Source organism: Erythrolamprus reginae, chromosome 3, assembly GCF_031021105.1.
Source record: "Erythrolamprus reginae isolate rEryReg1 chromosome 3, rEryReg1.hap1, whole genome shotgun sequence".
Lineage (NCBI taxonomy): Eukaryota > Metazoa > Chordata > Lepidosauria > Squamata > Dipsadidae > Erythrolamprus > Erythrolamprus reginae.
Genome location: NC_091952.1, coordinates 169,737,718 through 169,761,113, shown reverse-complemented (window position 1 = coordinate 169,761,113; position 23,396 = coordinate 169,737,718). Strand labels below are relative to the sequence as shown.

At 43.4% G+C, this 23,396-nt stretch overlaps 1 protein-coding gene across 1 annotated transcript in view; it reads left to right on the top strand.

The window, feature by feature from the left end:
• The window catches only part of LOC139164692 (MARVEL domain-containing protein 3-like), a 33,357-nt gene extending 27,532 nt beyond the window's left edge, over positions 1–5,825 (top strand). Inside the window, exon 4 of the mRNA XM_070747135.1 lies at positions 4,002–5,825. Coding sequence (XP_070603236.1) covers positions 4,002–4,699 — 698 coding nt within the window. The 3' untranslated portion in view covers positions 4,700–5,825. The remainder of the gene's footprint in view (positions 1–4,001) is intronic.
• Positions 5,826–23,396: the final 17,571 nt, after the last annotated feature.

Genomic DNA, 23,396 nt, shown 5'->3' with positions numbered 1-23,396 from the left:
ATATCTGTCAGCACATGAGCTGTTGCCCTAGCTCGGCTCCAATGTGCATGTATGTGCAGACCAGCTGATTTTTGGCTTGCACAGAGGCTCTAGGAGGGTGTTTTCAGCCTCCAAGGGGGTGAGGGAAGGCGTTTTTGGCCTCCTGAGGCTCCAAGAAAGCCTCTGGAGACTGGAAGGGTGAAAAACGGACCTACTGGGCCTACTGGAACTCGGAAAATGGGTTGTTTCCATCTCCAAAGGGCTTCCAGGAGGATGGGGAGGCCATTTCCACCCCCTCAGGCTCCAAGAAAGCCTCTGGAGCCTGGGGAGGGTGAAAAACAAGCCTAATGGCCCCACTACAAGTCAGGAAATGAGGGAGCAGGGGGGAGTCATGCACACATGTGCAGGGAGCCGGGTAGCACAGGGAAGGTCATGTGTGTATGAGCTTGGAGGTATGGCACTGAAACGGAGGAGTACTGCCATCGAGGACCAATGTTCTTGCCATCTGGGTCTGAGAGTGAGGAAGAGTTAGGGACTCAGGAACCACCAGAGACTGTTGAACCCCAGTTAGAGTATTGTCTGAGACAGAGGACAATGGGGACTTGAAGGATCAGGACCCTGTTAGATGCAGGAATGAGGAGGATGAGATCCAGGCATGAGTATCTCCCTAGAAGGGGTTTGAAATTGAAATGCTAATGCAATGAGAATGAGTCAGCAGGGTTACTGCCACTTTAAGAAGCTGTCTATATAAAGGAGACCATATGAGGGCATCTCTCTCTCTCCTCGTGTTGTATCGGCACTGTAGTTCTCAGTGTAGAGTTGAAGATTGCTTGCTTGCCTGGTATGTGCCTACAATGTGTATATAAGTATATAGAAGTCTTGTATATAAACCACTCTTTGAAAGACAAACCTGTGTATTGTATTTTGCTCCTGGGTTATCTCAAAATAGTAGTTACACTGTGCACACTCTGACATTTAACATTGAGGACAGGCAATGGTGGGCAGCAACCGGTGCGGTCAAGTGCTACATCCTGGTAGGAAATTCCAGGATGCGCATATAGCTGTATGTCCCCAACATGAGCATGCATGCCTCCAAGTGAGATTTGGCTTCTGCGCATGCACAGAAAGAGAAATTTTGTGGGAGGGTATTTGGCGAGTGAGATTTTGGCGATTTTCACCAATTTTTTGCTTCCGTGCATGCCCCGAGCTTACGGAGAGGGGCGGCATACAAATCGAATAAATAATAATAATAATAATAATAATAATAATAATAATAATAATAATAATAATAATAATAATAATAAAAATATCGGCAAAAATCGCCAAAATCTCGCTCGAACACCACACACATCCTCACACAAGATTTTGCTTGCTGAACATGTGCAGAAACCAAATCTTGCACCGATGGACACATGAGCCCCCGCCCGACATGCACACATGACGGCCTCGGAGGGCGCACCGATAGCGCCAAAGACAAGTGGCCCTTCACTGAGGACAGGGTAATGTTACTTTAGTTTATCAGCAATTATTGTAATAAAAAATGTAGGAACTTGAACTTTTCACTGTGAAGACTGCAGATTATATACTGTACATGCACTTGTGTGTTTGTATAGACATACTGGAAGGCAGAAAATATTTGTAAATTTTATATTTATTATAACAAAAATTATGACATGTCCATTTGTGCATTTTTCTTTAATATAACTCTTGGTATGTAAATGAACTATAGTAAATTAACTATATACAATCATGCTGGTTGTGACAGCAGGGAGGAACACACAAAAATGTGCCAAAAAAGTTAATGATGAAGACTGGGGGAAAAAAGACAAGGACCTGTAGCCCATTGAAGTCTACCCAGCTTGTTACAGCTGTTCCTGCTAATTTTGTATGGATCGGAATCCAAAAATGTCATCATTTGTAGGCAACTTCACATGAGAACATAGTTCCCTCCCTTCCCCCTGCTGACTTGGGTCCAGCCTAATCAAATGGCAACCAGACATGGTGGAACAGACACAGGAGGTCATCAGGGCCTCACACATTTCTTCACTTTCATGTGCTCAGAGGGCTATATGTTGATAGGATTTTCTTGCCCTTCCAATTTGGTGGCATCAATGGTTGCTTTGACATACATGCGAAAGCTCCCGGGTGTAAATGGAAACAGGTGTTTGTGTGTGGGGAGGGACAAACATCAGCTTATTACGTTGTGCCCTCCTGCCAGATCTACAAAAACATGTGAAGCATCACTATACAACACTGAGTTATTTACAGGAATTTCCCAATGAGCTGTTTTCTCAGAGAAAATTAGTGAACCTCAGTGACTTATTAGTGAACCTCAGTCACCTGAAAGAGTAAAAGCAACTCCTAGGAGTTAGTCTCCATAAGTCTACAAATGTCTATCCATTTTCAAGACCAAAAAAGCCCTTTTTCTCTCTCAAAGTAATAACAGTATTACAATATTACTTAACATTTAGCACTGGCAATACTGCCCTCTTTTCCAAACAAACAGAGGAAGAAGAGGGTGGAAAAAGAACAAATTTAAAAAATATAACATCAACGTCAATATCAGTTTTTTTGTAATATATTAAACCTTTTATATTTTAATTTTTCTCCACTTTGTTTTGTACACATTTGATATGTTAAGGGAGCGGAAGGGTTAAACAAGATTAATTTATAACCAGTGAAGAAGAAGAATTAGAAAAAGGGGAGAAAAGCAACTCCTAGGAGTTAGTCTCCATAAGTCTAGAAATGTCTATCCATTTTCAAGACCAAAAAAGCCTTTTTTCTCTCTCAAAGAAATAACAGTATTACAATATTACTTAACATTTAGCACTGGCAATACTGCCCTCTTTTCCAAACAAACAGAGGAAGAAGAGGGTGGAAAAAGAACAAATTTAAAAAATATAACATCAACGTCAATATCAGTTTTTTTGTAATATATTAAACCTTTTGTATTTTAATTTTTCTCCACTTTGTCTTGTACACATTTGATATGTTAAGGGGGGGGGGGAGGGTTAAACAAGATTAATTTATAACCAGTGAAGAATTAGAAAAAGGGGAGAAAAGCAACTCCTAGGAGTTAGTCTCCATAAGTCTATAAATGTCTATCCATTTTCAAGACCAAAGAAGCCTTTTTTCTCTCTCAAAGAAATAACAGTATTACAATATTACTTAACATTTAGCACTGGCAATACTGCCCTCTTTTCCAAATGGACAGACGAAGAAGAGGGGGGGGGGAGAACAAATTTAAAATATATAACTTCAACGTCAACATCAGTTTTTTTGTAATATATTAAACCTTTTGTATTTTAATTTTTCTCCACTTTGTTTTGTACACATTTGATATGTTAAGGGAGGGGAAAGGTCAAACAAGATTAATTTATAACCAGTGAAGAAGAAAAAATAGAAAAAGGGGAGAAAAGCAACTCCTAGGAGTTAGTGGCATTGATTAGATCTATGGGACATTTGGCCACACCCTGCCCACAGGCTGATGGGGAAAGGAGGTGTGGCAAGCAACGCTCCCCATCATGGAAGACGGTGCCTGGGATCTGAGAGACTTCTTCTGCTCCCATGGATTTTTGTTTCTGGCTTTTTGTATGAGCTGCTGCAGCCTGGTCTGTCAGTGTGGTTAAACTATCAGAGGCACCTCAGTGGACTCTAACTGGCGGGTGTCCCTGACTGTCTTATCTCCTTGCTAATTACATAACTGCTGCCAGCATGAAATCCCTTGTGTTCATCATTTTATTGTATAAAATTGTTTTACCAATAGAGCTTGCTTATTGAGACTTTGGAAACAGCATGTGTGGGACTTTATTTCTGATAATTGATCTGGCCAGACAAAACGGGTGTAAGCAACCACCTCGAAGTTCTACAGAAATAGAAATAGAGTTGTAGTAATAATAAACTGCCCAATTTTACGATACTATTGCATTAGTCTCTAAATGCATTTTTTTAACAGAATGAAAGCTAGCCGCACCCAATGGATTTATGGTGATGTTCATTCCCTATCTCTTTTTTTCCCACAGGTGTCTTGCAGTTTATCGAAATCACTGTCAACATTTTGGTGCTGATCTGCGTGGGAGCAACCCAGGCGGGGGTCTCTGGTTTCTCTTCTCTGGGACTGGGAGGCCTGGGCTCTTTCGACATAAACTCAATGTATAGTCCATTTCAGGGGACTGAACTCCAAGAGGTGACCAAGCTGGACATGGAATACAGCCAGTTGAGAGCCCCTTGTGTCTACGGAGGGGTAGCCTTCAGCCTGACAATGATGTGCCTAACGCTTCTGTTTCTCATTGGTGGAGCAAAGCCCATCCATCGTCTTTCCTTTGGACTGCTTGCTGCTGAGTGTTTCTTTGACATCCTCACTTGCCTTGGTTATATAGCGGCGGTTGGCCTCTATCTCCACTTTGTCATTCAAGTCAATGCCACAGATGTGTGTCACAAGAGAGAAAGACTGTACGCAAGACGAGGTTACACCTCAATGAATTGCATTGTGCAAGGCGGGGATGCATCTGTGGCTCTTTTCGGACTGGTGGCTGCTTGCCTGTATTTTGGAAGCTTGGTGGTCTGCATTCTAACCATTCGTGAGGTCCGGCAGTTTCAAAAGCAGCGAGACAACAGCCATCGTAATCTTGAGAGAATCTACAGGGAAGACGGCCATCCAAAACCCTATAGGAGCGAAGAAAACGTACCCACTGAAAGGACTTTTGGCACCCTTGTTTAATCTACACCAGATATCTCAATGAAGCCAGACTTTAAAAATTATTCTTCCTAGCTAGGAACTTACCGTATTTTTCGCTCCATAAGACGCAGTTTTTTTCCTCCCAAAGTAGGATGAAAAATCAGCCCCGTCTTATGGAGCGAAGATGCAGGCAGGGGGGGGGGAGGCGCTGGAGCAGAGGGGGGCGGCGATATACAGTAGAACCTCGACATACGAATTTAATTGGTGCCAGAAGGAGGCTCGTGAGTCGAAAAGCTGGTATGTCGAAACATTGTTTCCCATAGGAAACAATGGAAAAGCGATTAATGCGTGCAAGCTGGATACTACAGTACTGGCAGCGAACTGGAGCAGCAGCTCCGCCTGCGTCCCGGGAAAGCGGCCGCCCGGGCCGAGTGGATGGAAGGAGCCTGGCGGCGGGCGGGGCTTGGCGGCGGGCGGGACGTGCGAGGGAACGAGCGATCCGGCGTGTCGGGCTGCCCGGGAAGCCGAGCGGTGCGCAGTAGGCGCGGGGACGGGGACAGAGGGGGGAATTGTCTGAACGTGGTTCCGAGTTGGGGGTTTGGGGGGTGGTGCTGGAAAGCCCCCCAGGCCAGCTGCGATCTTTTAAAACAGCCGCGCCGCTTCCCAGATGACTCCTGAAGCCAAAAGCCAAAGGCAAACTTCCGCGCTTCAGGAGTCAGCTGAGAAGCGGCGCGACTGTTTTAAAAGATCGCAGCCGGCCTGGGGGGCTTCCCAGCACCCCCCGAACCCGCTTCCCAGCTGACTCCTGAAGCCAAACGCGGAAGTTCGCCTTTGGCGTTTGGCTTCAGGAGACAGCTGGGAAGCGGCGTGGCTGTTTTAAAAGACCGCAGCCGGCCTGGGGGGCTTCCCAGCACCCCCCCGAACCTCTAAAATCTAGGTGCGTCTTATCAGCAGGTGCGTCTTATAGAGCGAAAAATACGGTAGTTCCATAGTTAGTTTTATAACTATCTTTACAGAAAAAGGGGAGGAATTGCAGAAATGATTTCCAGGGTTTTTTGTTTTTGCCTGAATATATGCTTTTTTCAGTAAGAGTTCTTTTGTATCATTATCTTAAGATCTCACCTGAACATGTCCCTGAAATTACCCAATAAATTACCCATCAGCACCATCTGCCTTGAAGATTCCTAACCATAAAGATAGTGAGATAGTTATTGCAAAGTGTGAATATGTGGAAGATCAGCTGTTTTAATTATGTATCAATTACCCGTATATAATCGAGTATAAGTCGACCCGATTATAAGCCGAGGCACCTACTTTTGCCACAAAACTGGGAAAACTTATTGACTCGAATATAAGTCCAGGGTGGAAAATACAGTGGCTACTGGTAACTTATAAAAATGGAATATTCTTCTATTGTAGCTTCTTAAAATTGTTTTTGTAGGATAATAAAAAAAACATACAAAGAACGGTTTCAGGAACTGGGTATATCTAGTTTAATGAAAAAAAGAACCAGGGGAGATATGATAGCATTCTTCCAATATCTCAGAGTTTGCCACAAAGAAGAAAGAGTCAACCTATTCTCCAAAGCACCTGAGGGCAGAACAAGAAGCAATGGGTGGAAACTAAACAAGGAGAGAAGCAACTTAGAACTAAGGAGAAAATTCCTGACAGTTGGAACAATGAATCTGTGGAACAGCCTGCCACCAAAAGTTGTGAATGCTCCAACACTGAAAGTTTTAAAGAAGATGTTGGATACCCATTTGTCTGAAGTAGTGTAGGGTTTCCTGCCTAGGCAAGGGGGTTGGACTAGAAGACCTCCAAGGTCCCTTCCAACCCTGTTATTATTATATTATGTAACCTTTTTCCTTCCAAAATGTTTTTTATTTCTTGCATCTTTCTTCCTCCCCTTCCAAAATCTTTCTTTCTTTTAAATTCCAAAAACCTCTTAAAATATCTTTAGGAATGTTATCTTAATCTTAAAACCTGTTATCTTAATCTTCATTACAATATCATTATAATTTTCTTAATAATTGGGATTTCATATATTCTTTCAAAACAATTGCTTAAATCAAACTTCCATATGATAAATATTCAAATTTTCCATTTAAAATGTATTTCATAAGTTAAAATCATTATTACTATCTCAATAGATCAGTAAATAACAATTGGGGGTTACTCAATCATTAATTGTAAAATCTTTCTTCTACATTATATTTATCTTGCATAAGGAGAAAGATAAATCTATTCATATTAATTATGTAGAACAAATGATTAATGACAAAATTCATACTATTATATTATCCTAACCTTTGTATTGTTTTAAACAAGTCAGCATTAACAATCCTCTTGGGTAGGATAAGTATAGTTGGAAGAAAAAGTTTAATTACACAGTTATCCCCACTTTCAGCAACATTTTCTTACAAAATAACCTATCCTGTTAATCAAATTTAAATGGGTAACTTACATTTTACTTGTACATTTTATTTACTGTACTTGTAAAATATTGTTGCTGGCTTGATCAGAAGAAAGTCTCTTCAACCCTCCCGCCCCTTCCCCCAGTGCTTCCTGTAGAGGAGGAGCTGTGATTGATACAGCCTGCTGCCAATCAGATAGCTCTCTCAGTGCCTCCTTTCTGTGTAGAGAAGGAGCTATGATTGGTTCAGCCTGCTGCCAATCAGGCAGCTGAGGGGGTAGCAAGAGCAGAAAGAAAAAAAAACCTCCTGTGGCAAGCTATGAGGTTTCTTTCCTCCCTGCCTTTCACATCTGAACTGTGGAGCTTTGGGACAGTTTTCAGGTCAGTGAAAGTCAGTGACTCTAGTATAAGTCGAGGTTAGATTTTTCAGCACATTTTTTGTGCTGAAAATATCGACTTCTACTCAAGTATATATGGTAATACTTGTAAATAACCCAGAAATTGGTTACTGGCTCCAGATTGAAACTTATGGTGTTGACTCATCAACTTTATTCAAATCTCACCACCAATTCAAGATTGTCTCCGCCTTCCATCCTTCTGAGGTGGGTAAAATGAGGACCCAGATTGTTGGGGGCAATATGCTGATTCTGTAAACCACTTAGAGAGGGATGTAAGAGCACTGTGAAGTGGTATGTAGGTCTAAAAGCTATTGCTATTGCTATATTTAGCAACATCTTCTTTCTAAGTGCCTGACTGAATAGGAAATCTGGGCCTTTACATTGATATAGTACATCTTGCCTACCTTTGTGCTCTTAAAATGCCTGAGACAAATCGCCAGCTATAATCTAGGCTTGTTATTGGGTTAAGTGCAGTTCTCACTAGTAATTGACACAGTTTTGGGGCTGGTAAAATGCTCTGGCATGTGATCTGCTGATTGCTTTGGGAAGGCTCCCATGGCCCACTTACACTTATGAGACGCTTGATAGAACCATGGATGGTGGTGGTATGTATTATTCTGAAGAGGAATGTCAGGTTGAAAATAGAGCCAATGATAATTGAAACTTAGAGTGCTTGGTCTTTTCCTTTAGTTCCATTCTAGGAAATATTTGGGCGTCTGGGCAGTTTAAACTGGGAAAGACATTTTCTCTGTGTCTTCAGGGTTGCGTGCAAATTCCTCACTTCGACAGTGTCAGGTGACCAGAAGTCAGAAAGACACCAGGAAGTGGGCAGGGTGTTTGTCCCAAATTAATTCATCCTAAATAAATTCAAAACCATTCTGACGGGAGGTCACTGATCCTGGCCTTATTGCTTTTTAAATGGATAGATCACTGTATACACAAAGACGGCATTATAGCCACAACTTCCTAAATTCCAAGAAAGTCAGGAAAGATGAGGCATTCTGGCCAGGCTTCTTACATTACTCTGTTGTCCGAAGCAGCTTTATACTGCCCTTATAAAACTTAAAGAGGGCTCTGATTCAGTGTCTAAATGCTTTCATATTAATAGCCCACGCTAGAAACTGGGAGTTTGTGAGTTCTAGTCCTGCCTTAGCCATGAAAAGCCAGCTGGGAGACCTTGAGCCAATCACTCTCTCTTAGCCCAATTCACCTCACAAGATTCTTGCTGTAATAAGAGGAAGAAGGCATATTAGAGGTGTTTGCCACCTTGAGCTGCCTATAACATGGGTTCATCCTCTCTAATTCTCATAAAAGTTCCCCTGCACATGCCTGCTAGTCGTTTCCATCTCTAAGGGGAGGTACTCATTTCCATTTTTAAGCTGAAGGGCCAGCACCAATCGAAGACGTCTCCATGGTCATGTGGGCGGCATGACTAAACACCGAAGGCGCACAGAGCGCTGTTACCTTCCCACCAAAGTGGTCCCTATTTTTTTTTACTTGCATTTCGAACTGCTAGGTTGGTAGAAGCTGGGACAAGTAACAGAAGCTCCCCTCATTACACGGCACTGGGGACTCGACCCGTTGAACTGCCAACCTTTCTGATCGACAAGCTCAGCATCTTAGCCACTGAGCCACCATATGTATGTATGTATGTATGTATGAGTACTCCTTAAATTATGGAGTTAAATTATGATAACTATCTGGCATTAAGATGTAATGCAGCAGGGTGTCTTTTAGAAGCAGCTCCAAGCAGGAAAATGAGGAAACAATTGTCTTATTATTATTATTCATTTATGGTAAGGGTATCCCCAAGTATCTCAGAAACCAACTACAGTGGTACCTCTACTTAAGAATGCCTCTACTTAAGAACTTTTCTAGATAAGAACTGAGTGTTCAAGATCTTTTTGACTCTTTTTAAGAACCATTTTCTACTTAAGAACCCGAGCCTGGAAAAAGTTCCCAGGAAATTTGAGAGTAGCACGAAGGCCCGGCCAGTTTCCTGCCCTTCCCCCTGGGTTTCTCTCTCTGGCACATTGTATGGGAGGCAGCCTTGCGCCAGGTGTATGGGAGGCGTGTGCTCTTCCTCACCGCCTCACAGTCCCTCATTTTTTTTAAAGCCTTAAAGTGTTGGATTTTTTTTATTCCCCCCCCCTTCTTCCTTCGGCAGCGACTCTCCTCTTCCTCTTCTTCCTCCTCCTCCAACCCCTGCAGTTCAGAAAGCACCAGAGCCAGCGAATGCCAGCAATTCCGGCGCCTGCTGCCAAAATTTGGGGTGGTGAGAGCAAACCAAGCAAGCGCAGCATAGCTGGAGGAGGAGGCCGGTTTCGTGTCGTAACCACAAAACATTGTAAGTCAGGTAGAGTGTAACTCGGGGACTACCTGTATAGGGAATTTTTTTAGGCAATTGTCAGAAGTCAAGAGTAAACTCAAAAGTCTGTAAAAAAAATAAAGGTGATAGCAATAGAAACTACTTGCTTGAATTTCAGCTACCCAAGACTCTTCATCTGTTGCTAAACTACTACCGTGTTTTCCTCAAAACAAGACCCTCTTTTATATATTTTTTGAACCTGGAAATAAGCACTTGGCCTTATCGCCATGTACTCAAAAGCCTGATTGGCCTTATTATCAGGGGATATCTTATGTGGTATTTTGAAGACTCATTCAGGGGGTGGGTCACTCCTGTTTCAGACCAGATTGCCCAAACCAGTAGTGACCCGCTGGTGATGTGATGATGGCAGCATGGATCCGGTTCTATCGTTGCCAATCCGTGGGTCCTGCCATCTTTTGGGGGAGATTTTTTTGCGAATTTTTGCATTTTTGGATGGTAATTCTGAACAGTTGTCAAACAAATGGCCACAAGTCGAAGACTTCCTGTATTGGGAGAGACTATTAATAGACACGGATTCCCATCCACTCTTGGTTCATTCCTTAGCATAAAATGGAGATCAGACTGGCCCATTTCTTGTGGATGAGTTGTGGCAGCTCTTACATGGGTAAAATGCCCCCATCGTCTTGCTTGCTTTCTCAAAAACATTTTAAGCCATACATCAAAATTCCTTTTAGCTATCTCTAAAGGGTTGTGATTCTTTTATTCTAAAAAGTCCCAATATCTCTCCAATAGGCAAGTAGGAATTCTTGTTAAGGAATGGGAAAGTCGTGTGGTAGAATGGCTCCAGGCTCAGTCCTCTCCAAGTTTCTTTGTTCATACGAAGCTTCGGGGCAGGTCATCTTGTCAGTTTGCATAGCAATATTGTCAATCTACAATAAAACCCTACCTGCTATTACAAAACCACAAGTATAGCATTTGGCAAAGCATTTGACATTTCAGTTGTTGCACAAAGAGAAGCAGATCTGCAGTGACTCCTTCCAAAGATTAAGCTGATTCTGTTTAGCACATCCCTCCCCAAAAAATAGAGAAAAAAGAACATAAACTTATCTTCTCTTCATCTCCCATGGGGGAATAGTTTCCAATATTGGGGAATAGTTTCCAATATGTAGCAAATTAAAATTCCCTACAAACTCTCGAGCTTTAAATCATTTAAAATTGACTCTCCGTAGGATTGTTAAAATACATGGTCCTTTGAGTCCTACATGAATTCCTGTCCTCTGCTCAGTTTTTCTATTTTTTCCCACTCTCACATTTTTTTCTTTTATCTTCCTCTTTACTTTTCTTCTTGTCTCCTCTTTCTTTTTCCTGTTATCTTCCTTTGTATTCTATCCAACCCAACAGAATGCTAGAATGAAATGATGTAATGGAGCTTGGTCGTCTACCTTCATGATGACAAACATGGGTCAATATATAAGATGTATACCAAAGTGGAAGTAAATTAGAAGGCCAACCAATATTTTTGGACTACAATTTAGGGAACCTTTCATATTTTACTCAGAACTCTACGGAATGTAAAAGAAGAGTATTTCCTCCCCCAAATATTGTTTTTTTTTATGCTATAGATAATTGATTCATTTTGTGTTACATGCATTACTTCCACTAACCACTCAATTTGACTAATTAGTCTTCTTTCACACCATAGAAAACTGGTGTTTCTTTCCGCTTTTTATAACATGCCTTGATTCCTCTTCCTGGCACTCCAAATTTCTAGGTTCGTTCCATTGTCTCGTGCATCGCAAATGACAAGGTTGGAAACAAAGTAAAACTGGGTGTTGAGCACAAAGTTGAAAAGAAGTCCACTTTAATTCAATCCTTCCCATGCAACTAAATGTTCTCTCCACAACTTAATTTTGTTTATACTCTGTTTTTATTCCAAGAAACTCCTGGCCCATTTATTCTCAGTTAGAGCTTGTGTGTTAAATACTACCAATTGGCCCAAGATCATTTAATGAGTTTCATGGCTCAGTGCAGCTTTGAACTCAAACCTTTCACCATTTATTCTTGTACTTCCAGTATGCTGGCAACCTGGCAATTTCCACAATTTCTACACGATAGCCAAATACTGTACTATCTTCTTCACTTGTGAAATAAGACAGAGTAGCTTTCCTTCGTTCCAATATGGGAATTCTTTAATGTCAAAGTAATGATGATTTAGTAGCTGACTAGCTGATGTAAGGCTGTAAATTGAAATGCTAATGCAATGAGAATGAGTCAGCAGGGTTACTGCCACTTTAAGAAGCTGTCTATATAAAGGAGACCATATGAGGGCATCTCTCTCTCTCCTCGTGTTGTATCTGCATTGTAGTTCTCAGTGTACAGAAACCGAAATCTTGTGGGAGGGCATTTGGCAAGTGAGATTTTGGCGATTTTCACCAATTTTTTGCTTCCGTGCATGCCCCGAGTTTACGGAGAGGGGCAGCATACAAATCTAATAAATAATAATAATAATAATAAAAAAAATAAAAATATCAGCAAAAATTGCCGAAATCTCGCTTGAACACCACACACATCCTCACACAAGATTTTGCTTGCTGAACATGTGCAGAAACTGTTAGATCCACATAAAGATAAAACCCAGACCTGGGAGCAGTTGACAGTTCTTTATTGCAGGTTAAAAACAGGTAACAGGTATACAAAGAAGAACGAACGCCGGGCTGGTCAGACTGGCCGCTTATATCTGTGTAACCCAGCCCCACCTAACTTAGCTAGCCAGTCAGCTTGCAGAATTGTTCCACACCCCAATTATGGGTAATTACAAACCCTGATCGTCCTCAGGACACAACACCCCTTCCCACCTAGTAAGTACACACAAAATCCTCTAAATATGCGGGTCGTTTGTGTGACCTTAGAGAACGGTGGGGTTCAACCTCTGGTGGGGAAACTGGTTACTCTGTTTCTATAGGCAAGGATTGTAATTCTACTTCTGTGTGGCTTTCCTGATGTGATGATTTCTGTAACGGTCCTAGATGTTGATTTTCCGTGGAGGGAGTGATCTCTGTGTGGTTAGGTAATGTAGAGCCGGTTGGTTGGACGTAGTTGATCTATGTGCCGGCGCCAGATCCATCCGTCCCCTAGCTGGACCCTATAAGAATAAGGTCCAGTTATATCCAAGACCCAACCTGGCTCCCAATGATGTTCTCCCCCCCCCATAACTCCGAGCATATACTGGGTCTCCTTGGGCAAATACTCTCGTACATTTTGGTGGTTCCTTATCTATGTTAGGAGTATATATAGGGTGGATCCGATCTAGTCTCGTACGCAAGCGCCAGCCCATAAGTGCCTCTGCTGGGCTCCTGCCTGTGGTGGGGCAGGGAGTTGAATGTTGAGTAATTAAATAGAGGTTCACCTTACTTTTCCAATCCAGTCCTGTAAGACGGCCTAAGGCCTCTTTTGTGGACCGCACAGCCCTCTCCGCCCGGCCGTTACTTCTCGGATGCCAAGGGGCTATTAAAGTTTGCCTAATTCCTAAGGTGGCTAAAAATACTTGGAATTGTGCAGATGTAAACTGCGGTCCATTATCGGTCACTAACTGATCGGGTAACCCATGTGTGGAGAAGTGTCGGGATAGAATATTAATTACACCCTCCGATGTCGTAGACTGTAAGATATCTACTTCGACCCAGCCTGAATAAGCATCTACCAATACCATAAATTGATGCCCATGGAAAGGGCCGGCCAGGTCAAGATGGACCCTAGACCATGGTCCTCTAGGTAATTCCCACTGCCTTGGGCGTGTTTCCGGTGGTATAGGTCTGGAGTTCTGACACTCCCTACAGCGCTCTACCCACGTCTGAATGGCTTGGTCTAACCCTGGCCACCAGACATAACTACGAGCCAAGGCCTTCATCCGGACAATGCCTGGATGGCATTCATGGAGGAGGCTTAAGACTGTGTCCTGTAAGGACAGGGGAACAATGATTCTTGATCCCCACAACAAACACCCTCTATTCGTAGATAACTCGCTCTGCCTTGTCTGGAATGGTATAAATTTACTGGGTATGGCTCCCGTGGGCCACCCCCGTTTCACCCAATCAATAATTTGGGAAATAGTATTATCTGTAGAGGAGTGGGCTGCTATATCGGCTGCAGACAATGAATTACTAAGTTCCTCTATCAGGAGGACCTGTGATGTTGGTGACGGGTCCATAACCGGTACTGGTAGAGGGCAACGGCTAAGGGCATCTGCGTCTGCCATGTTCTTCCCAGGCCGATATTGCAATTGATAATTATAGGCCACTAAAAATTCCGTCCACCTAGTCATCCTGGGAGATGTAAATTGAGGGGATTCCTTAGTGCCCGCTAAAATACCCAATAACGGTTTATGATCCGTTTGCAAGACAAAAGGTCTGCCATATAAATAATCGTGAAACCTTTTAACTGATGCAACAAGGGCCAAGGCCTCCTTGTCCGTTTGACTATAATTTCTCTCAGTGTTGGACAAGGTCCGTGAGAAATATGCCATGGGGGCCTGCGAGCCATTAGGTAATTGATGGCTAAGCACGGCACCTATACCATAGGGAGAAGCATCTGCCGCGAGTATCAATGGACACTGGTCATTATATTGAATAAGGACTGCGTCAGACGTCAATAGGTCCTTAACTGCTTTAAACGAAGCCTGTTCCACATCTCCCCAAACCCATGGCCTATCGTTTCCCAATAGTCGATGTAAGGGTTCTGCTATCGTTGCCTTGTGTGGCAAGAAGGTGTTATAAAAGTTAAGAAGGCCTAAAAAGGCCTGTAATTCAGGCTTATTGGCAGGTGCCTGTTTAATGGCTGATATCTTGGCCTGTGTTGGATGAATGCCGGCAGCATAAATAGTATAACCTAAGGAATCAACTCGGGGAACTCCTATTTGACATTTACTACATTTTAGTCGCAAGCCTGCCTTCCTAAAACGCGATAGAACGCCCCTAACTTGTGTAAGAAGTAGTTGTTGTGAGGCGGCTGATATAAAAATGTCATCAAAATAAGGAGTTACCCCAGGTAATCCATATAACAGCCTCTCAATGATGTTCTGAAAAAGGCCAGGAGCCACACTCATGCCAAACTGGAGGCGGCGACAACGGAATGCGCCCTGATGTGTGACCAATGTTTGAGCTTCCGCGGTGGCATCATCCACCAGGAGCTGTTGGTACGCTTGCACCATATCCAATTTGGCAAAAACCGACCCCTGACCCAGGGAGTGTAATAGTTGCTGTACCACCGGTACCGGGTAAGGATTAGAACTGAGGGCATGATTTAGTGTTGCCTTATAATCTCCACATAAGTGGAGAGATCCATCAGGTTTAACAGGGATTACTAGTGGTGTTTCCCATTTAGCGTAATCGGTGGCCTCTAAAACCCCTTGCTGGATAAGCTTGTCCAACTCTGCATCTACCTTTTTTCGTAGCACGAAAGGCACTCATCTAGGTTTTAATCTAATAGGGGCCACTTTTGGATCCAAATTAAGGGATATTGGTGTTCCCACATAGCAGCCCAAACTATTGCTAAATACATCCAAGAACTCATCAAGTATACATGAATATACGTCAGAGGTTACTGGATGAATTCCTGATACGGACAACCCTAATTTGATAAACCAGTCCCTCCCCAATAACAATGGTAGAGGATTAGTTACAATTATTAATGGGAGAATCCCAGAAAATGTCCCCTTTTTTACATGGAATTTTCCCTCCCCTTTGGTTGGAATTAGGTTTCCTTGATAATCCCTCAGTTTCACACTTGTTGGGCCCAACTTAACTTTAGATGGATCCACAACCAGGTGGGCAAGTGTGTCCCAGGAAGCCAAACTTCTGGCGGACCCAGTGTCTACTTCCATTTCTAGGGATGACCCTTCAATAGTTACAACCATGGAAATTTTTTTCGTCCCACCTCCAGCTGCTAAAAATACTTCTTCCTCCCCGTCAAACAATTCTTGATCCTTTTTTGTGGCAAAACAATCACCTCATCGTCCCGACAGATGTTGTTGCATGTGACGTGAGGGTGTAGCATGCCGGGCGGTTTGGTTAGGTGTTGAACAGCAGACTCTGGATAGATGACCCGCTCTTCCGCAGCTGTAGCAGGTTGCAGTGCGGAACTGACATGAAGAGCGAAGGTGTGGATCTCCACAGCTGGAGCATGGTGGGTAATTTGATCATTGCACCGATGTAATCCTCTGCTTGGTTCCAAGGTTTGATGTACGATGGTGGTTGGTGGTGGTATGAAGGCGCGCAACTGTTTCGCCACAGTTTGCGTTGTCCATAAGGGGGTAAGTTGTCGCGTAGATGCTTGTTTGTGGAAGAGATTTTCCCGTTTCCAGGATACGTCGTTGTATATCCGCGGAAGAATGAAGTGACGTCTCTGCAGCGCAGGCATCGTCAATAGCTATAGCTAGTGTAAGTTTAGAGTGGGCCAAGAGGCGGCGTGAAGCTGGAGGTCTCGCACCCCACAAACCAACTGTTCTAATAGAGAGCGTTCCAAATTTTCGAAGTCACAGTCTCTTGCTGCGTCACGAAGGGCAGCCACATATTGGGTGATTGATTCTCCCTCAGCTTGGATGCGGCGTCTAAAATGGAAGTGACATAAAATGAAGGATGGAGCTGGAACGTAATGTTTTTTAAGTTTGTCCATCAGCTCTTCCCATGGAACTTCGTAAACCACCTGTGGTGCTACAAGAGCGCGTGGCATACGAAACATGGTTTTACCACAAGCATTTAAAAAACAAACAATGCGGCGAGCTTCTGATAATTCCCTAAGATCTTGTGCTTTTAGATAACATTCAAAACGGTCCAAAAAGCTTTCTCACGTATCACTACTGGGATCAAATGGGTCAAAAGGCACAAGAAACGAACTTTGGCTCGCTATATTAATAACCAATCCTCCAGTACACACAGGTGGCTTTTGGCAGCAACAGCAGCACAACACAGGTGGCTTCAAGAAGAGAAAAAAAAAAGGATAAAAAATGAAGGGGAAAACATGATTCTTCCAGGGCCGCCAGACAGCTGAGTCCCTCGGCGGCAGGCAGATGGCTCCACGAGATTTCTGGCAACCACGGGAGCAGGAACAAGTGATTCGGGGGGGGGGGGGGTTCCCCCCTGGGCTGTCAAATACAGCTGGGACCTGGGCGGTAGCAGCAGCAGCGTGGGCGGCAACAAAAACGGCCGCTCGGAGGGGTTTCCTGGCCGCTGAACAGCTGAGACTTTTGGCGGCAGCAAACGGCAGCGTGGGCGGCTCCGGCGGTAACACAAACGGTCGCTCGGAAAAACTTTCCCTGCCGCCAAATAGCTGAGACCTTGAGCGGTAACAGCAGCAGCATGGGCGGCAACAAACGGCCGCTCGGAGGGGTTTCCCGGCCAAACAGCTAAAAACTTGGGGTCTTCTTCTCCAGTAGTTCAGTAACGGCATTCAGGCTTAGAATAAGCTCTCTCAAACCCCCAATGCAAATGGTTTGTAGCAAAATCAGCAATAGCAATATCAAAATGGCTCAACAACAACGGAGCCGGGGGGAAAAAAAGGAAGTAACCCGAAGAAGAAGAAGAAAAAAAACCAGCGGTGGCTAAGCAGGAATCCTGGTTACCTTAAGTCCATAAAACGCTTTTTTCCTCGTCGCCAAATGTTAGATCCGCATACAGATAAAACCCAGACCCGGGAGCAGTTGACACTTTTCACCTTGCGAACCTCCTCCCAGCACCAATTAAGTTCGTAAGACGAGGTATTACTGTATTACAATATTACTTAACATTTAGCACTGGCAATACTGCCCTCTTTTCCAAATGGACAGAGGAAGAAGGGGGGGGGGAGAACAAATTTAAAAAATATAACTTCAACGTCAACATCAGTTTTTTTGTAATATATTAAACCTTTTGTATTCCAATTTTTCTCCACTTTGTTTTGTACACATTTGATATGTTAAGGGAGGGGAAGGGTTAAACAAGATTATAACCAGTTAAGAAGAAGAATTAGAAAAAGGGGAGAAAAGCAACTCCTAGGAGTTAGTCTCCATAAGTCTACAAATGTCTATCCATTTTCAAGACCAAAAACGCCTTTTTTCTCTCTCAAAGAAATAACAGTATTACAATATTACTTAACATTTAGCACGGGCAATACTGCCCTCTTTTCCAAATGGACAGAGGAAGAAGAGGGGGGGGGAGAACAAATTTTAAAAATATAACTTCAACGTCAACATCATTTTTTTCCCTAATATATTAAACCTTTTGTATTTTAATTTTTCTCCACTTTGTTTTGTACACATTTGATATGTTAATGGAGGGGAAGGGTTAAACAAGATTAATTATAACCAGTGAAGAATTAGAAAAAGGGAGAAAAGCAACTCCTAGAAGTTAGTCTCCATAAGTCTACAAATGTCTATCCATTTTCAAGACCAAAAAAGCCTTTTTTCTCTCTCAAAGAAATAACAGTATTACAATATTATTTAACATTTTGCACTGGCAATACTGCCTTGTTTTCCAAATGGACAGAGGAAGAAGGGGGGGGAGAGAACAAATTAAAAAAAATATAACTTCAACGTCAACATTAGTTTTTTTGTAATATATTAAACCTTTTGTATTTCAATTTTTCTCCACTTTGTTTTGTACACATTTGATTTAAATTTGCAAGGGAGGGGAAGGGTGTAGCTGCCATAGCATGTTAGGATATGTTGTTTTATCCAATGTATTCCTTCCTTGTTGTCTATGTGTCGCTCTGCCTTTGTTCACAATGTATTGTATGAGTCTGCTCAACCTCTCATGGCCTCCTTGGAACCGTATTATGATGATCCAACAAACACGAAGGAACCTTTCCACTTCCCCAGCGATGAAGAAATAGAAACAGAGCACTGATTTGGGTGCTTGCATTCAAACATAAATAAAATGGAGGAGATATAGCTGCCATAGCATGTTAGGATAGAATTACACTATATCTGGACTTCTAACAACAAATGCCTTATATATTCCGATTCCGTTAGCCAGGACAGGAGTGCACGTAGGTCACATAAAGTAGTCTGCATTTCTGGTGAAATCTGCTTAAGGAAGTGACTGGCCATAAAACGGTTCAAGCAACTCTCCTGGAATAACAAGAATGTGTCAACAGGAAAAGAACTGTGTGATCAAAAGATGCAATTTACCTCAACGTGCCGAAGCCTTCATCACGTGCCTGAGACCCCCATCGTTTACCCGTGCACACGTCGACCGTCGGTAGGAGCAGGCGATTTTTCATAAGTATGGGGGCAGATTTGTCCAAGGAGCAAGTCGCTCATGTAAAGAAAATTGGACAAATTCTCAGAGCTTTTAACAAAAAACTTTCTTTTCCCTACTAAACGCGAGTTACGCCAACTCTTAACTTACATTTGGAAATATTGTCCCTCTTATCCTCCTCACGGCTCGATAAAGCCTGCCGTTTGGATTAATATAGGTACTTATCTTCAGCAGGAGCCTTGTGCTCCTGCACCAATTCTTTTAACTTGGAAGGCTGTTCTTGCTGCCCTTCGTTTTCACAACTCTGATTCTCTCTCTCCCTCCGACTTTTCTACCACCCGTTCCACCGAACCTTCGGCACCACCCCGTCTTATCCCCCCTCTCTCACTGATCCCTGCCCTCCTCAACCTATGCGTCCCCCAGACCCCGTGCCTATGCCCTCAGGATTTTCCTGCTCCCATACCTACACCCTCTCAGAATATTTCCACTCTTGCTTCTGCTTACTTTATCTCCCCTCTTTGCTCAGATCTTTCTTCCGGCAGCGCGGTTGCGCGGGGGCTTGCCTCCGCCCTCGCTGACCCATCTCTTTCTCCAGAGGATCTTGAGACCATTTCCAAATTTCCTGTTGATTTTGGGGGAAATGCCCCGAGTTATAGGGCTATCCCCTATAAGGCTTTGAGGAACTTGAAAGAATCTGTCACTGAATATGGCCTTATTTCCGCTTATTGTGAGACTGTTTTTAAAAATCTTACCACAATCTATATCCTTCTTCCAATCCCAATCTTCTTCCTCAAAATTTTAAACTGGCCGTAATTGATTTAAAAGATGCTTTCTTTTCCATCCCTTTGCAACCCCAAGACTGTTTGCTGTTTGCTTTTACTCTCCTTGTTTTCAACAATAGCTATCCTACTTCTCGCTATCAGTGGAAAGTTTTGCTTCAAGACATGCTAAACAGCCCTACTATGTGTCAATATGTGGTGCATTTTCTGTTGGAGCCCTTCCGCCATTCCCACGCAAACGTTCTTTTGTATCACTACATGGATGATATCTTGCTTGTCGCTGATATGCCTCACCCATCCTTTCAACAGATTCTGCTCCTTCTCATTGAACATTTAACCACTAATGGTATGACTATAGCTCCCGAGAAGGTTCAACAAACAGAACCCTTTTTATATCTGGGTCATAAACGTTCTCAGTCTCGTTCTTCCCCTTCTTCCCTCCTTGTCTTTACCCTCCCCTACCACCCTAGTACAGCTCCAGCAGTATTTAGGATCGCTGAATTGGACTCCCCCTTACATGGGATTCACAACCTCTCAGCTGATACCCCTCTTTTCTGCCCTGGCGGGGGCTTCCTCCCCCTCAGATCTTATTCACCTCACCCCTCAGCAATTGGACACGCTGGCTGAGGTCAGTCGTGCGCTGCGTGTTAAGTGGGTGGATAGATGCCAGGAGAACACCCCCGTCTCTTCTTTTGCTTAACACTCTTTCTATTCCTACTGCTTGTATTATACAAGTACTGCCCTCCTCAGTCTTGATCATTGAATGGATTCATCTTCCGCATACCCCCTGGAAAACTATTTCCTCTCGCTTTTCATTATACTCTCTTTTAATTGTTCGTGGCCGCCGCCGCTGTTTAACACTCATAGGTTTTGAGCCGGTTTCACTTTAGGTCCCCCTTCCCCTTCGAGAATCTTTATTTTCTCAAAGTACAGACCTCCAGATGGCTCTTGTGGACTGGCCTGGTCAGATCTTATATCATCTATCTGCGGACACTCGCATTCAATTGATTCAGTTGGTCCCTGTCTGCTTTAACACCTGTATGCAAGACCAACCTATCCCGCAGGCATTAATTGTTTTCGCTGATGGGACAAAAACCAAGGGAGCCTGTATTTTTCAAAGGAACGGGCAATGGGTTATACATCACACCCAGCCCAATCCTCTGCTCAACACACAGAATTGGCTGCTTCCATTTTGGCCTTTCAGAAACTAACTGATACACCTTTTAATCTTATTGTAGACTCCTGGTATGTTTCCCAGATTATTCTTAATATTTTTTACGCCTATTTGTCCCTGGCTGTCGAGAGCTCCTTAATGGCCTTGTTTTTGACTCTCCAGCAGCTCGTTATAGCTAGGACTGCTCCCTTTTTTGTCGCTCACATACGCAGCCATCAGCCCTTTCCTGGAATGTTAACTGAGGGTAACGACGCTGCCGACCAGGCTGCAAGATCACCCACTGTTTTTTTCTTGTCTTCCCCAATTCCATGGGAGAGCCACTCCTACTTTCATCAAAATGCCAAGGCTCTCGCTAAGCAATTTGGCATCTCAAAATCTGAAGTCTCGGCCATTGTTCAACAATGCCCCACATGTAGTCAGCATGCCAACTCCATCCCTATGGGGGTCAACCAGCGTGGTCTTGAGGCTTCACAAATTTGGCAGATGGATGTTACGCAATTCCAACATTTGCGCCCTGGAAATATTTACATGTTTCCATTGACACTTATTCAGGTTTTATTATGGCCTCCCCGCAAAGGGGTGAAGCCACCAAACATGTCATCAACCATTGTATTCGTACCTTTGCAACGATGGGACGCCCTAAAGAACTTAAAACTGACAATGGCCCCGCTTACACTAGTTCATCCTTTACGCAATTTTGTAACGTTTGGGGGATCATGCACAAGTTCGGTATTGCCAGGGTCAAGCGATAGTGGAAAGGGCGAACTTGACCGTTAAATGGGCGCTAGAAAAATTGAAAATGGAGAAAATCCCTCCGGGCCTCCCGTCCTTGCAAAACCAATTGAATAGAGTACTTTTTACTCTTAATTTCCTGAACTTAACTGGGCCCTCCATTCCCTCTACTGCTGCCCAGCTACACTTTGCTGCGCATGATTCTTTGCCTCCCTGACCCACCGTTTATTACAGGATACTTCCGGATCTGACCTGGAGAGGCCCTGCAGATCTCATCACCTGGGGCCGAGGTTACGCCGCGGTACAACTAGAGGATCGTATTTTGTGGGTTCCTGAACGGCACGTATGCCCGCTTTTGCCAAAAACTAAGGAAAAGAAGGAATCCATCCCTGACCTGAGTGCTGTATCTTTGATTGACGATGTCTTCATCAGCTACAGAGCCTGTCTCCATGCCCGCCCAGGCATCCAGACTGCATCAACCTCCAACCTATGATGAAGTTTTTCCTGATCCTCCGGAATACCCCCCTCCTCAAGGATGCCCTGTTTTACGCATTCGCAAACGCCCCCCCCATGTCATTCTTTGGGAGAGATTAAATGGACCCATGTCATATATGTCATTTTTCTTGCATGCTTTTATTTTTGTGTTTTTTGTTTAATTTTTCTTTTTGCCCTAGTTACTTGTTCCCGCTTACACCCGCCCGACGTTCTGTGGACCTGCAACAATGGATGGAGTATATTTGGCTACATCTCGCAAATCTTTCCAACTTGTCTACATTTTGTTTGTTGCAAACTGTTGATATGCATATGATTCTTGGACATTATCAGATTCCTATATGTACCCCCCTTTCTGTGTTCCTTAATGACTCCTCTTTGTCGATGTTTTTAACTGCCCAGGAACTACAATACACCCGATATTATGAGTGGGGTCCCACGTCATATCGTCTCCCTTCTGGAGCAATGTCATTATATACCCCTTATGTTGCCATAGGAGCAAATGTGATGTGTGCCCGTATTGTTAATTGTTCTACCCATCGGTCCCACCCACGCTGCTTGAAAATGTCATCTGCCACGTGGGAGCACAATTGTTCATCCATTCAAAATGTATCATTTGCCTATGGTCATGTGCTGCTGCCTCCAGGATGGTTTTTTATATGTGGCGATATTCCAGCTAACCTATCAGAAATCGTCTGTAGCCTTACTCGCCTAATCCCTGTTTTCCCCTCCAAGCAGGAAGTACTTTTGTCTCAACATTACCGGCAATGCAGAGACACTACTCCCTTGGATGACACTTGTGATAGTAACCTCGCCTTATTGAACAAAGCTGAATATACCTCCTTAGCTGTTTCACTTGTAGGAGTGTCCGCATTAGCACTGTATAATCACCATTTGATAGGAAAGCTTGCCTGTGCCTTGGCAAAAGATATTAATAGAACCTCCATTGCCTTGGCTGCTTTAAATGAAGAACAATCTGACCTAAGACATGCTATACTAGATAACAGAGATGCCATAGACTTTTTACTGTTACTCCACCATCAGGGTTGTCAGGCAGTTAAGAAAATGTGTGGTTTCAATCTCACTGATAACTCTGCCACCATAGAAGAACAGATAAAGCAGATGAAGTAATTGGTGGATAACATAGGTGCAGATATACTACCCAATTGGTGGAATGTTCTATGGTCATGGC